The 13,588-nt window shown below is 47.7% G+C and overlaps 1 protein-coding gene across 1 annotated transcript; it reads left to right on the top strand.

Moving 5' to 3' along the window:
* Nucleotides 1-1,001: 1,001 nt before the first annotated feature.
* LOC120030773 (mediator of DNA damage checkpoint protein 1-like) lies at nucleotides 1,002-11,865 on the top strand. The gene is given in 11 exon segments (XM_038976197.1): nucleotides 1,002-1,082; nucleotides 1,248-1,395; nucleotides 1,861-2,508; nucleotides 2,687-2,765; nucleotides 2,916-4,339; nucleotides 4,563-6,676; nucleotides 6,679-7,743; nucleotides 8,568-8,729; nucleotides 8,980-9,162; nucleotides 9,627-9,752; nucleotides 10,728-11,865. Coding segments are annotated over 10 exon segments (6,261 nt in total). The 5' UTR covers nucleotides 1,002-1,082; nucleotides 1,248-1,259; the 3' UTR covers nucleotides 11,052-11,865.
* Nucleotides 11,866-13,588: the final 1,723 nt, after the last annotated feature.

Here is a 13,588-nt window from a genome sequence, read left to right as displayed (position 1 = left end):
ACTGTTTGACTGACATATGTTACAAGTTATCATTCCATCCACATTGTAAAATCTGAGATAGAAAGATATGTGTTTTTTGTTGAGTACTGTGAGTGCTTTGAGTCACAAAGTTTGATACACTAGGGAGGCTGTTGATGCATACCATCATCATGGGCCAGAGAGGAGGAACGTTAGTTATGTCATTGGAATAACATTAATCTCACATGAACACATTCTTCCATTATGAAAACATATTATAGGCCCAAAGCAGTGCTATTCCCCGCTATGACAACAGAGTAGCATCAGGATAAGATTAAGTGCAGTAATAAGGCTTGAACTGCCTCAAAATGGAACAAAACTATGAATATCCATGAACACAATAGGATAGGCCTATATTAGTATTGGTGCAATAGCCAGAAATGTATATTTAAGAATTCTTACTCTTCCCATTCAATTGTTATAATATAAAAAGAAACAACATAAGGGAACATTAATGAGTTGGGAAATGCGTACACAGTTTAATGCATTCAAATACTACACGTTCATAAAAGAAACAGAACAGACACTAGAGAGGGGAAATGGCTGTGTAAACACTGATGCCAATGATACCGGATCCCAAACTATCCGAATAATAATGGAAAGATTCACTCCTATTCCTATAATAAAAGTAAAATCTCATTGGACCGCTCCGAAAGGGGAAAAGGCGCTTCAGTGGAGATACACGCCCCTTTGTCTATCCAACGCGGTAAAAAATAGTCGAATTCGTATTGCATGGCCGGGTATCCAGGGTAGGCGGAGTTTGAACATTTTAGACCATTCCATTGGTCCTTATGTCAACTCTCGAGTCACCCGGTGCGCCAAGTAAGTCCAAGTCATAACATTCATGTCCAATCAAATCCTTAATTATGATGATCGAGGTTCATTTTACCCAATCATCACAAAAATAGCATAACTGACAGCCGTTTCGACCAATAATCTTATGAACCCGCCCACCAAAGGCGGGCAGATATTCTACCGGAAATGCACATTGTTCGAAAAGCATGCACTGTAAGTCTGCTGTTTTAAAGAAAAAGTAAATATCCATAAAAAATGTGTTCTTTATGGTAAGTGATTCATAGTCAAATTTAGAAACGTTCTGCTAACTTAGCTTGCTAGCTAGATAACTATCTTCTAACGTTAGCCAGCCAGTGCATCCCGATAAAACAATTTAGCTGACAAACTAATTACTGTTTTACTGCCATGTTTTCTTTTCCATTGGCTGATTTTAGATTGAAGGGTGAATGGAGGCAACACAGCTGATCGATGACTCAATATTGGAAGAGTCAGAGGAGGAGGATGGAGAGATGCGAAAAGAGAAGCGAGGAGAGCCACTGGCCAAACTCAGGGTGTTAAAAAATGAACACATCTCAGAGACTGGTGAGTAGAGAGCCCTGTTATGTCCCCAGCCTTTCTATAATATTTTAATCTTTACAAATACTCCTAGACTTGTACAATATCTCGCAGTGCTGGCATTTTGTTGCATGCATTGCTTTCCTGCTTACTTTGTTTCATCAACACAAGATTTGAGATATTCAGCAGGTAGCCTAGTGGTTAGAGCGTTTTGCCAGTAACCGAAAGGTTGCTGGATCGAATCCCCAAGTTGACAAGGTAAACATCTGTTGTTATGCCCCTGAACAAGGCAGTTAACCCACTTTCATTGTAAATACGAATTTGTTCTTAACTGACTTGCCTGGTTAAATAAAAAAGGAAAACAATTATATATAAAAATATACAAACTTGTTTGTCAAAGTTTTTCATTAAATTATGTTAGTTTATGACATGTTTATATTTGCTGCTAAAAGCAGTATTTTATTGATACTCCCCCCTCCCCCTCTCTCTCAGAGTTGCCTCTCTACCAGGGAGAGAATGTGTTGGGTCGAAACCCAAACTCCTGCTCCCTGCCCCTCGTGGCCCGCTCCGTATCCAAGCAACACACCGTCATCTCCATCTCAATGTTTCACGGCAACCGTTGTCACGGCAACGTTGCCACCATGGAGACAGAGGCTTTAGTGTGGGACCTGGGGAGCATGAATGGGACAAGGAAGGGCCGGACCAAACTGACCCCTCACGTCCGCTACGCTCTGACCGAGGGAGAGTGTGTGGTAATAGCTGACATCCCCTGCCAGTATGTCTCTGTGGACCAGAGGGGGGGACAGGGGCACATGCAGAACCCGATCAACGCACACTCTGGAAGGGGAAGGAGGACAGGGCCAGACAGGAAGGCCCAGTTCAGAGGAAGCCCTATTGGCCAAGGTCTGGGACGAGAGACTGGCACACCGAAGACTGAGAGACCGACTGAGGGTAGAGGAGTCAATGGAGAGATGGGGGCACCATCGTCGACTGAGCTGGGTGGAAAGGGTCAAACTCGGGCCATACCCCTGTCGTTGGAACAAACCCCCACACAGCCTGAGAGGACACTGGTGCCTGAATCTGAGTCTGACTCCGACGGAGAGCGAGAGGGACGGAGAGACAAACGGGGAAAGTACTTTGGTAAAATTATGTTTCTTGTTTCATTTGCTGTAATCTGATCTAGCTTTGTGGCAGTGTTTTGTAAATATCTATTTCTCTCCTTTCTCTCCCTCTCTCTACCTCTCCCTCTCTCTACCCGTCTCTTTTGTTCTCTCTCTACACCTCGCTCTCTTTTGTTCTCTCTCTTTTTCTCTGTTAGTCTCTGATTCTGACTCCCACATGTCCAGTCCCACCTGTTCTACATTCCTCAGTCCTACAAACAAAGTCATTCCAGAGAGGTAAAGTTCCCATCCATCCATTCATTTACACCTGATATCATCACTGAAAACTTAAATATCAAATTATATTTTCAACTATAAATATATATAGTAGTATACAGTGGGTGTTTGTATTCAAAGTGAAGTCACCTTTCCTTGAATGTCTAACAGTGAGGACGACAGCCCCATCACTCACTCCTCTGCTAAAAACAGACCCAAGAAAGTAGTGAGCTTCAGTGAGGAGGAGAGCGACATGGATGGACCGAGACAGCATCCCAGGAGAAGAAGAGCACAAGTGATAGTGGAAGACAGCGAGGAGGAGGGGAAGGAAGGCACAGAGGCACTAGGAGAGAAGGAAACTGGGACAAGGACAAGAGGAAAGGAAGATGTGTCAGTGGTGAACCAGGTCAGTCAAGTTGAGAGAGATAGATTAACCCCCTCTGCACCGATGGTGTCTACAGAGGTCAAGTTTAACATGGACAGTGACACAGACGTAGAGGGAGAGGAGGAGATGGGGCTGTCTGCACCTGTAAACAGTGTTACGCCACCAGACGCAACAGAACCTCCTACTACAGACTCTGACCCAGGCCAGATCCACATGGACAGTAATACTGATGTCGAGGAAGGAGATACTATGGACGGTGACTCTAAGTTAATGCTAACTGCAGCCGATGTGGAGAGGAAATCAGTAGATTCTGTCCCAGTGGTGCAGCAAACAGAGATACACCTGGACAGTGATACAGACGTGGATGATGATGTTGTTGTGTCGGACAGTGCTACCAATGTTACCTCCTTCGTATCGGATCCGGTTGAGAAACCAGACGGTTCTGCCCCTGCAGTGCCGCCCGTAGAATTCCACCTAGACACTGACACAGATGTGGAAGAGGAGGACACAGACACACATTCCAAAACAGTTCCAGAATCAGATTCTAGTGGGATCAGAACAGGGATTGCTGGTCACCAGGAGATCCTTTTGGACAGTGATACTGATGAAGAAGACAACCCTTTTGCCCCTCCGGCCAGCAGCAGAACAGCGGAGCTCCTTAATCCACCCACCAGTGTAGGACCTGCAGCTGCTGCTCCTCTGGAGATCAGGTCTGACAGCGACACAGACTTAGAGGAAGACGCCACACAGACCATGAACCTTCCTCCTCCTAATGTCGCCACGGTAACGGAGGACACGGTGTTAGCGTCGCGACAGGCCGTGCTTCCATCACCCACAACAACGATAACCGGTGCTGTTACCACGACAATCGCTCTCAGGTCTCAGGACTCTGATGCTGACACAGATGCTGAGGAGGAGAGGTTGGAGCCCAAACCCCCCCGGTGTCGGCCCCCAGCAGGGATGGTCCCGGAGTCGGACCTCAGTGAGCCCAGTGACTTCAGGATGGACAGTGATACGGAGGAGGATGGACCAGAGGAGGCAGGCCAGGGACAGACTGGAGGTCGGCTCAGAGAGGGGGCAGCTGGCCCCGGGCTGCTCCCCCTGGGGGGTTCCCCTGGCCCTCATCAGAAGTGCTCCACCCCTTTGGCATCGTCAGTACAGGAGGAGATGGAGACTCAGGCCTTCCTCAGTCCCTCTGACCCCTTCAGACGTAAGTCATGGATTGTATGGTTTGCATCTTAAAGCACACCCTGATTCCTATGTAATGTACTGCCTTTGACCAGGGTCCATAAGGCTCTGGTCAAAAGTGCTGCACTATAACGGGAGTAGGGTGCCATTTGGGACACAGCCATAGACTTTGACAAGAGATTATACATTTCCAGTGGAAACTGGCGTGTTAATTTGTAACCTGTCTCTCTACCTTTCCTCCTCAGACCCAGCTCTCCCTCCTGTGCTGAGGCCTACATCAGCATTGTCCTGCTCTGCATCAGACAGCCAGGAGGACGATGACTTTGTGGTGGCCGAAACCCAGTCATTTGTGTTGGAGGCCCAGAACCAGGGCCATCAGAGCAGCCTTCCAGTGGAACCAACCCTGGATGCTACACAGCCCTACGGTCTGGAGCCTTCCTTGGGGGAGGACCAGGAGGAGCAGCCCAGCCGAGGCTCCTTCCAGCTGGGTCTGTCAGACAGCAGCCACCTCCACCTCCAGGCCAGGGACCAGGCCTCAGAGAGCACCCAGGCATTCAACTTCCCAGATGGGGATTCTGACCTGGAGGCCACCCAGACCTATGGATCTGGAGGGGGAGGCGAGGAGCCTGGCCTGGGCCAGAGGTCTGCGGTGTTCGGGAGGAACAGGCAGGTGGACTTTGTCCTGGAGGCAACACAGGCTTATGCTGCCCAGCCTTGCAGTGACACAGAGGAGGAAGATGAAGAGGAGACCCCCACCACGTCTAATGTTGCTACGACTGAAACCCTGCCCATGTCTGCCTATGAGGAAGAGGAGGAAGATTTGGTTGGGGCCATGCCCTCAACCCCAGTAAGGAGAGGGAGATCTGGAGGAGCGAGGGACAGAGAGGAAGAGGAGCAGGAGACCCAGACTGGTGACGTGCTGATCAACCAATACCTCTCCACGGCTCAAACTCTGGACATGGTCCAGGAGAGTGATGATGAGGAAGAAGCCAAACCAGACTCACCCAGAGGAAGAGGACAGTCCCAAGAACAGACAGTAGACGAGGAAGAGACACAGACTGTCTGCTCCTACCTCTCCACTGCTGAAACCCAGCCCATGTTTACTGCTGCTGAGGATGATGATGATAATGAGGAGGAAGAACTCAAATCTCCATCACCCAGAAGGAGGGCAAGGTCCCAGAGAGGGAGAGTAGAAGAGGAGGAGACACCACCTAGTGAGTTCCTCACCAGCTCCCACATCTCCACCGCTGAAACTCAGCCTATGGGTACTTGTGACACTGAGGAAGAGAAGGAGGAAGACACCAAAGATAAAGGACGGGCTCAGAGAGGGCGAGGGAAAGAGTCGGAGGCTGGGACAAGCGGTGTCAGCAGTAGAGGTAGAAGAGGAGCTAGAGGAGGAGAGGAAGAAGAGGAGGGTGCTGAGCCTCCAAAGACACAGACAAGAGGGAAGGGGAAGGCTGTGAACACCGCAGGAGGCAGAGGGAGGAGAGGGAAGGTGCTGTCTGAGGAGGGAGAGAGTGAGAAAGAAGAAGAGGTGGAGGTGGTTGAGCAAGGGAGAAGACGAAGAAAGAGTGTGAAACAACAGAAAGAGGGAGAAAAAGAAAGACTTGAAGAGGGAATAGAAAAGGAAAGACAAGAACAAGCTGAGAAGGAACGGTTGCAGAAGGAAAAAGTAGAATCAGAAAGGGTTATGAAGGAACAACAGGAGAGAGAAAGGATGGAGCAGGAACTTAAAGAACAATATGAGAGATTAGAGAGGGAGAGAGTGGAAAGACGAGAAACAGAAAGGATGGAGAGAGAGGAAAGGGAACAGGAGGAAAGAGAGCAGCTTGAGAGGGAAAGGAAGGAACGAGAAGAGCAAGAAAGACTGGAGCGAGAAAGCAGGGAAAGGGAAGAGCTTGAGCGAGAGAGGGTGGAAAGAGAGGAGAAAGAGAGAATAGAGGGAGAACAAGCAGAAAATGAAAGATTGGAGAAAGAGCGTAAAGAGATATTGGAGAAGGAAAAAATGGAAAGAGAAGAGATGAAAAAACAGGAGCGAGAACGACTGAAGAAGAACAAGGAAGAGAAGGAGCGATTAGACAGGGAAACGAAGGAAAGAGACCTGAAAGAAAAACTGGAGAGGGAGAAGAAGGAAAGAGAAAAGAGGGAAGCCAAGGAGAAAGAAAAGGAGATTATTAAAGAACAACAAGTGAAGGAACAAGGAGAAAAACAAACAAAGACAATGAAAATGATCCAAAAACATCCACTAGAGGTCGCAGACCAATCACCAGGAGAACCGTCACGGTTCCACCCACAACTGAACCACAACCTGAACTTGATATTCTGTCCAGCCAACCAGAACCAGTCCCAGCTAGTATAACTAGGTCTCGCTCCAACTCTTCCAACTCTGTCAGCTCTGAGAGATCCAGCATAGGCACCCTGGGGAGCAGAGGGAGAGGGGGGAGGAAGACCACCAGCACCACAGAGCCAGCCCCTGGTCCAGACAACCCCACCCGCAACAGCACCAGGAGACGGACGTTGGTCGGGACGGTTGTGGCTCCCCCTACTGCTTTGGAGGTCACAGTGCAGGACATTCTCTCCAGCGAACAGTTTGTTGCCAGGAGAACCCGCTCTCGCTCCAGCTCCACCAACTCCCACAGCTCCCTCAACTCAGAGGTCTCCACCTGTATCGCGGCTAGCATGAGCTCTCAGAGCAAAGGGAGGGGAGGAGGGAGGAGGAAGACTGGAACAGAGTCTGTCTCTCCCAGTAACAGGCAGAGTGAGCAGCCTCGAGCCCCCAAGCCCACAGCCAGAGGCAGGAGAAGCCAGAAAGTAGAGGATTATGGTCCACAGCCTGAGATTAATGAGAAGGCTGATTCTCAGGAGGCTGGTGGTACCACTAGAGGGCAGAAGAAAACAGACAAAACCAATGAGCCAGACCCTGTAGTAGCAGATGAAGAAACCACTCCAGCCCAGGTAACCGAGGACTCCCCCGCTCCTAGAGGGAATGGAAGAGGCCGGGGCCGAGGCGGACAGAAAGACAACACACCTGAATCCACCACTACAACAGCAGGAGGGGACACTCCAAGTGAAGAGGGAGTGGAGTCTAAAACAGGTGGGAGAGGGAAAGGGAGGAAGAAGGGGCTGGAAGAGGAGGAGGAGAGCAGTGGGTTCAAGGTTCCCCGGGGTAAAGCTAAGGTTCAGAGGGGAGGGAGACGCAGGGCAGCAGAGGAAGGAGAGAAAGAGGAGAAACCTGCATCCACTCCAGCAAAGAGGGGCAGAGCCTCCACTGCACAGGTGAAAAAGATAGCAGAGGAGGAGAAGAGTATGGAGGGACAGAGTGAGAAGATGGAAGAGGCTGGTACTGTGCAGAGGAAAGTCCGAGGCAGGCAGTCAACGGTTCAGATAAAGAAAGAAGAGGAATCTGTTTTGGACTCTAATTCTGTGGTAATGTTCTCTCTCCATCTGCTCCCTTCTGATAGACAAGCCTTTGAAAAGCTATGCACTCAATTTCTGTCCACACCCAGCTCCACTCTCTTCATACACTGACTCAGTCTTTTCCCACTAGAGTAATGGATTTCAATTAATATCATTCAGTGACTCCCAAAGCATCTATCTCTCTCTCCCTCAGCCATGGGAGTACACTGACATCTCTCTCTCCCTCAGCCATGGGAATACACTGGCCATCTCTCTCCCTCAGCCATGGGAGTACACGAACATCTCTCTCCCTCAGCCATGGGAGTACACGAACATCTCTCTCTCCCTCAGCCATGGGAGTACACTGACATCTCTCTCTCCCTCAGCCATGGGAGTACACTGACATCTCTCTCTCCCTCAGCCATGGGAATACACTGGCCATCTCTTTCTCCCTCAGCCATGGGAATACACTGGCCATCTCTCTCTCCCTCAGCCATGGGAGTACACTGACATCTCTCTCTCCCTCAGCCATGGGAATACACTGGCCATCTCTATCTCCCTCAGCCATGGGAGTACACTGACATCTCTCTCTCCCTCAGCCATGGGAGTACACGAACATCTCTCTCTCCCTCAGCCATGGGAGTACACTGGCCATATTTGCATAACAGCCCTAGTAATGAATTAAGTGGTTCAATGTGCATAACTGTCAGTTTGTATACACCCTGTATTACTGACTAATGATACTTTCTCTCTCTCTCTCTCTTCCTCTCTTCCCCTTCTCTTTGCTTCTCTCCTCCCACTCCCTCTCTTCCCCCTCTCTCTCTTCTTCCACCCCCTACCCCTCTCTGCTTCAGGTGCCCCAGACCCCTACAGGTAAGAGCAGAGGTAAGCGTAGGGCCCCTGTGGAATCATCACCTTTTGCCAAGACCCCTTGCTCCTCCTCTGCCTCTCCCCTGTCCTCTCTCTCCTCCCCTGGGACACTGGGCCGAGCTAGGGCCTCTACGCAGTCCTACAAGGTAAGCTAGTGGACGTGTGTGTGTGTGTGTTTAGTGTCCGTGTGTGTGTTTAGTGTCCGTGTGTGTGTTTAGTGTCCGTGTGTGTGTTTAGTGTCCGTGTGTGTGTTTAGTGTCTGTGTGTTAGAGCATTTAATCTCTCTGATGCACAGTCATGTATGTGGGTTTTGAAAGCCCTCCCTTCCTCTGCCTCGTACTCTCCATCCCTCTCTCCCTCCTTCTGTCCTTCTCTCTTTGACCTCCCTCCTCTCAGGTGTTGTTTACAGGAGTGGTGGATGAGGAGGGGGGGAAGGTGGTGTCTCGTCTGGGGGGCAGCCTGGCGAAGGGCGTGGCCGACATGACCCACCTGGTGACTGACAGGATCCGACGCACCGTCAAGTTCCTGTGTGCTGTGGCCCGTGGCGTGCCCGTCGTCACCACCGATTGGCTGGATAAGGTTAGTCCCTGCCCCCCCACCAGGAAGTGAAGATGGATGACCTGAAGATTGTAAAAATAGAATGCACATCCCTGTTATGTGTAATGGGGTGGTTGGAGTCAGAGCCTAGTTTTTTTTTTTTTTTTTTTTTTACTGCACTTTCTATTTCGCGCTCTCCGACACACACTGCCTCTTTTCCCCTCCCAACACCTCACACACCTCCTCTCTCTCTCTCTCTCTCCGACACACACTGCCTCTTTTCCCCTCCCAACACCTCACACACCTCCTCTCTCTCTCTCTCTCTCCGACACACACTGCCTCTTTTCCCCTCCCAACACCTCACACACCTCTTCTCTCTCTCTCTCCGACACACACTGCCTCTTTCCCCCTCACACACCTCTCTCTCTCTCTCCGACACACACTGCCTCTTTTCCCCTCCCAACACCTCACACACCTCTCTCACTCTCACTCTCTCACTCTCTCAGTGTGGTAAGGTGAGTAGTTTCCTACCTACTGACAGGTACCTGGTGAAGGACAGGGAGCAGGAGAACAAGTTCAGCTTCTGTCTGGAGGAATCACTGAGGACCGCCAGCATCCAACCTCTACTACAGGTACGCACACACCCTCTCCTCCATCCATCTGTCCAATTCATCCCTTTATGTTTGTGTGTTAATGTCCCAACTCTGTGTGTGTGCGTGCTCCCTGCTTTGCTTTTATCTTTGTGTCTCCCATCCATGTTTATTCAAGTATGCAACACACACACACACCTAGGAGAGTGCAGGCGCTAGGCAAATAATGACTCACAGGAACCCAGAAATGATTCTGCATACTGTGTGAACAATCCACAGTCCCCAATGGCCTACTTTTATCTACGACTACACACCATAGACTGTTAAACACACGACACACTAAAGCCATGTCCTGAGAATATGGGTTTCTGTATAATCAAATGTTATTTGTCACATGCATCCTAAACGACAGGTGTGGACTACTGAAATATTTACTTACGGGCCCTTCCCAACAATGCAGAGAGAAAGAACATAGAGGAATAATAGAAAAGTTAACCATGTAATAATATAAGTAATAATAGATACATAATGAATAATGATAACTTGTCTACACACAAGGACTACCAGTACCTAATGGATGTGCAGAGGTACGAGGTAGATATGTACATACAGTGTATTCGGACCTCTTGACTTTTTCCACATTTTGTTACGTTACAGCCTTATTCTAAAAGATAAAAAAATATATATATAATAATTACATCTACACACGATACGCCATAATGACAAAACTAAACAGGTATTTAGAAATGTTTTCAAATGTATTAAATATAAAGACCAGACGTCTCAGATGGTCTTTTGGAGAAGGCAGGGCAGGCAAGCTGCATTAACTGTTAATGTTGTGGTTGTGTTTAATGGGCAGCTCTCCCATAAGCTCAGTTCTGACTGAGCAGCAAGCAGGCTATTATCTATTATCTTATTCTTTCCTGTTTATGAAACTGGCCCTAGTGATGACACTGATTTGTAAATTTAAAAGGGAAAATGAAACTCCAAATAAGAGCATGCCCTCTCCTCTCTCAGGGATATGAGGTCCATGTAACCAGGTCAGTGTTGCCTCAGCCAGCCCAGATGAAGGACATCATCGTCTGTAGCGGAGCTCGCTTCCTCTCCAAGATGCCCTCCACTCAGAAGGCCCAGGCCCGGACCCTAGTGATATCGTGTGGGGAGGACTGGTCTCTCTGTGCTCCTGCTCTCTCTGCTTCTCTCCCCGTCCTCAGTGCTGAGTTCCTGCTAACTGGTATATTACAGCAGAGAGTGGACCTGGTAACCCATGTCCTCTCAGCCCCCAAACCCAGGGCCCAGCCAGGAGCCAAAGGCCAGGCCAGTGGCAGGAAGAGAACGTAACAGAAAAACAAAATTCACCTGGGTGGTATTCATTAGTGCATACTGTAGCAAAACATTATGCAACAGAAAACAAAAACTAGTGTTGGACAAGTGCAGGTAATCCCTCCCTGTTTTAGTCTGTTTTCTTCCGATAGGTGAATATGACCCTGTCTACAGGGCCAGGGAGAAGGCATTATAGTTCCAGAGGAGACCGCAGACAGACGACACCCGTGTGTGTGTGTGATGGCATGCAGCACCCACCTCCACCTGTATAGAGAACAGTAGCAGGTCCAGGCCACAGAGGAGTAGTAACTACAGTACTACTACCCAGGAGGGGCTGGAGACCATTAGACACCTGAGAGAGGGGAGAATGAGGATTCGGATGTACAAGAGACAAATGGCAGCATCCCAAATGGGACCTTATTGCCTACTTTTGAAAAGAGCCCTGCACTATATAGGGAATAGGGTGCTATTTGGGACGCAGACGTAAAAGGCTGGTGAGAGGAGACATCCACCTGTATGACCAACTAGACTAGATAGTTGAGAATGTATTCACTCAGATAAGACAAACAAACCCAAGATATGGAAATGTACTCCTATGTTTGAGGGTAGAGAATATACATGCAGAGAAATGCTCTGAATAGATTTGTTTATAAAAAAAGATGTAAATATGAGGTAACAGAGAGAAATACATGAGATCATTTACTGCCTATCCCAGTCATATTTATTTTATCTGTTTCTTCCTGTCTCTTCTCTCCTCCTGATCCTTCATGTACAGTTGAAGTCAGAAGTTTACATACACCTTAGCCAAATACATTTAAACTCAGTTTTTCACAATTCCTGATATTTAATCCTAGTAAAAATTCCCTGTCTTAGGTCAGTTAGGATCACCACTTTATTTTAAGAATGTGAAATGTCAGAATAATAGTAGAGAATGATTTATTTCAGCTTATATTTCTTTCATCACATTCCCAGTGTGTCAGAAGTTTACATACACTTAATTAGTATTTGGTAGCATTGCCTTTTAAATTGTTTAACTTGGGTCAAACGTTCCCGGGTAGCCTTCCACAAGCCTCCCCTGGCCCATTCCTCCTGACAGCTGGTGTAACTGAGTCAGATTTGTAGGCCTCCTTGCTCGCACATGCTTTTTTCAGTTCTGCCCACAAATGTTCTATGGGATTGAGGTCAGGGCTTTGTGATGGCCACTCCAATACCTTGACTTTGTTGTCCTTAAGCCATTTTGCCACAACTTTGGAAGTGTGCTTGGGGTCATTGTCCATTTGGAAGAGCCATTTGCGACCAAGCTTTAACTTCCTGACTGATGTTTTGAGATGTTGCTTCAATATATCCACATCATTTTCCTACCTCATGATGCCATCTATTTTGTGATGTGCACCAGTCCCTCCTGCAGCAAAGCACCCCCACAACATGATGCTGTCACCCCCGTGCTTCACGGTTGGGATGGTGTTCTTCGGCTTGCAAGCATCCCCTTTTTCCTCCAAACATAACGATGGTCATTATGGCTAAACAGTTCTATTTTTGTTTCATCAGACCAGAGGACATTTCTCCAAAAAGTACAATCTTTGTCCCCATGTGCAGTTGCAAACCGTAGTCTGGCTTTTTTATGGTGATTTTGGAGCAGTGGCTTCTTCCTTTCTGAGCGGCCTTTCAGGTTCTGTCGATATAGGACTCGTTTTACTGTGGATATAGATACTTTTGTACCTGTTTCCTCCAGCATCTTCACAAGGTCCTTTGCTGTTGTTCTGGGATTGATATGCACTTTTCGCACCAAAGTACGTTCATCTCTAGGAGACAGAACGCGTCTCCTTCCTGAGCAGTATGACAGCTGCGTGGTCCCATGGTGTTTATACTTGCGTACTATTGTTTGTACAGATGAACGTGGGTCCTTCAGGCATTTGGAAATTGCTCCCAAGGATGAACCAGACTTGTGGAGGTCTACAATTTTCTTTCTGAGGTCTTGGCTGATTTCTTTTGATTTTCCCATGATGTCAAGCAAAGAGGCACTGAGTTTGAAGGTAGGCCTTGAAATACATCCACAGGTACACCTCCAATTGACTCAAATTATTTAAATTAGCCTATCAGAAGCTTCTAAAGCCATGACATCATTTTCTGGAATTTTGCAAGCTGTTTAAAGGCACAGTCAACTTAGTGTATGTGAACTTCTGACCCACTGGAATTGTGATACAGTGAATTATAAGGGAAATAATCTGTCTGTAAACAATTGTTGGAAAAATTACTTGTGTCATGAACAAAGTAGATGTCCTAACCGACTTGCCAAAACGACAGTTTGTTAACGAGATTTGTGGAGTGGTTGAAAAACGAGTTTTAATGACTCCTACCTAAGTGTATGTAAACTTCCGATTTCAACTGTATACTGATTAATAGCCATCCTCTCTCCTTTGTATAAAGATAACAAATGTACATGTATATATATTGTGTATATTATGCAAGGGTAATGTTGAATATACCAGGTATCTGTCTTCACTAGCTGTGATTGCTGAAGGGACATTTCTTCAATCTTAGAGAAAGGACTGAAC

The sequence above is a fragment of the Salvelinus namaycush genome, chromosome 37 (assembly GCF_016432855.1).
Source record: "Salvelinus namaycush isolate Seneca chromosome 37, SaNama_1.0, whole genome shotgun sequence".
Taxonomy (NCBI): domain Eukaryota; kingdom Metazoa; phylum Chordata; class Actinopteri; order Salmoniformes; family Salmonidae; genus Salvelinus; species Salvelinus namaycush.
This window is presented reverse-complemented; position numbering and strand designations above follow the sequence as displayed.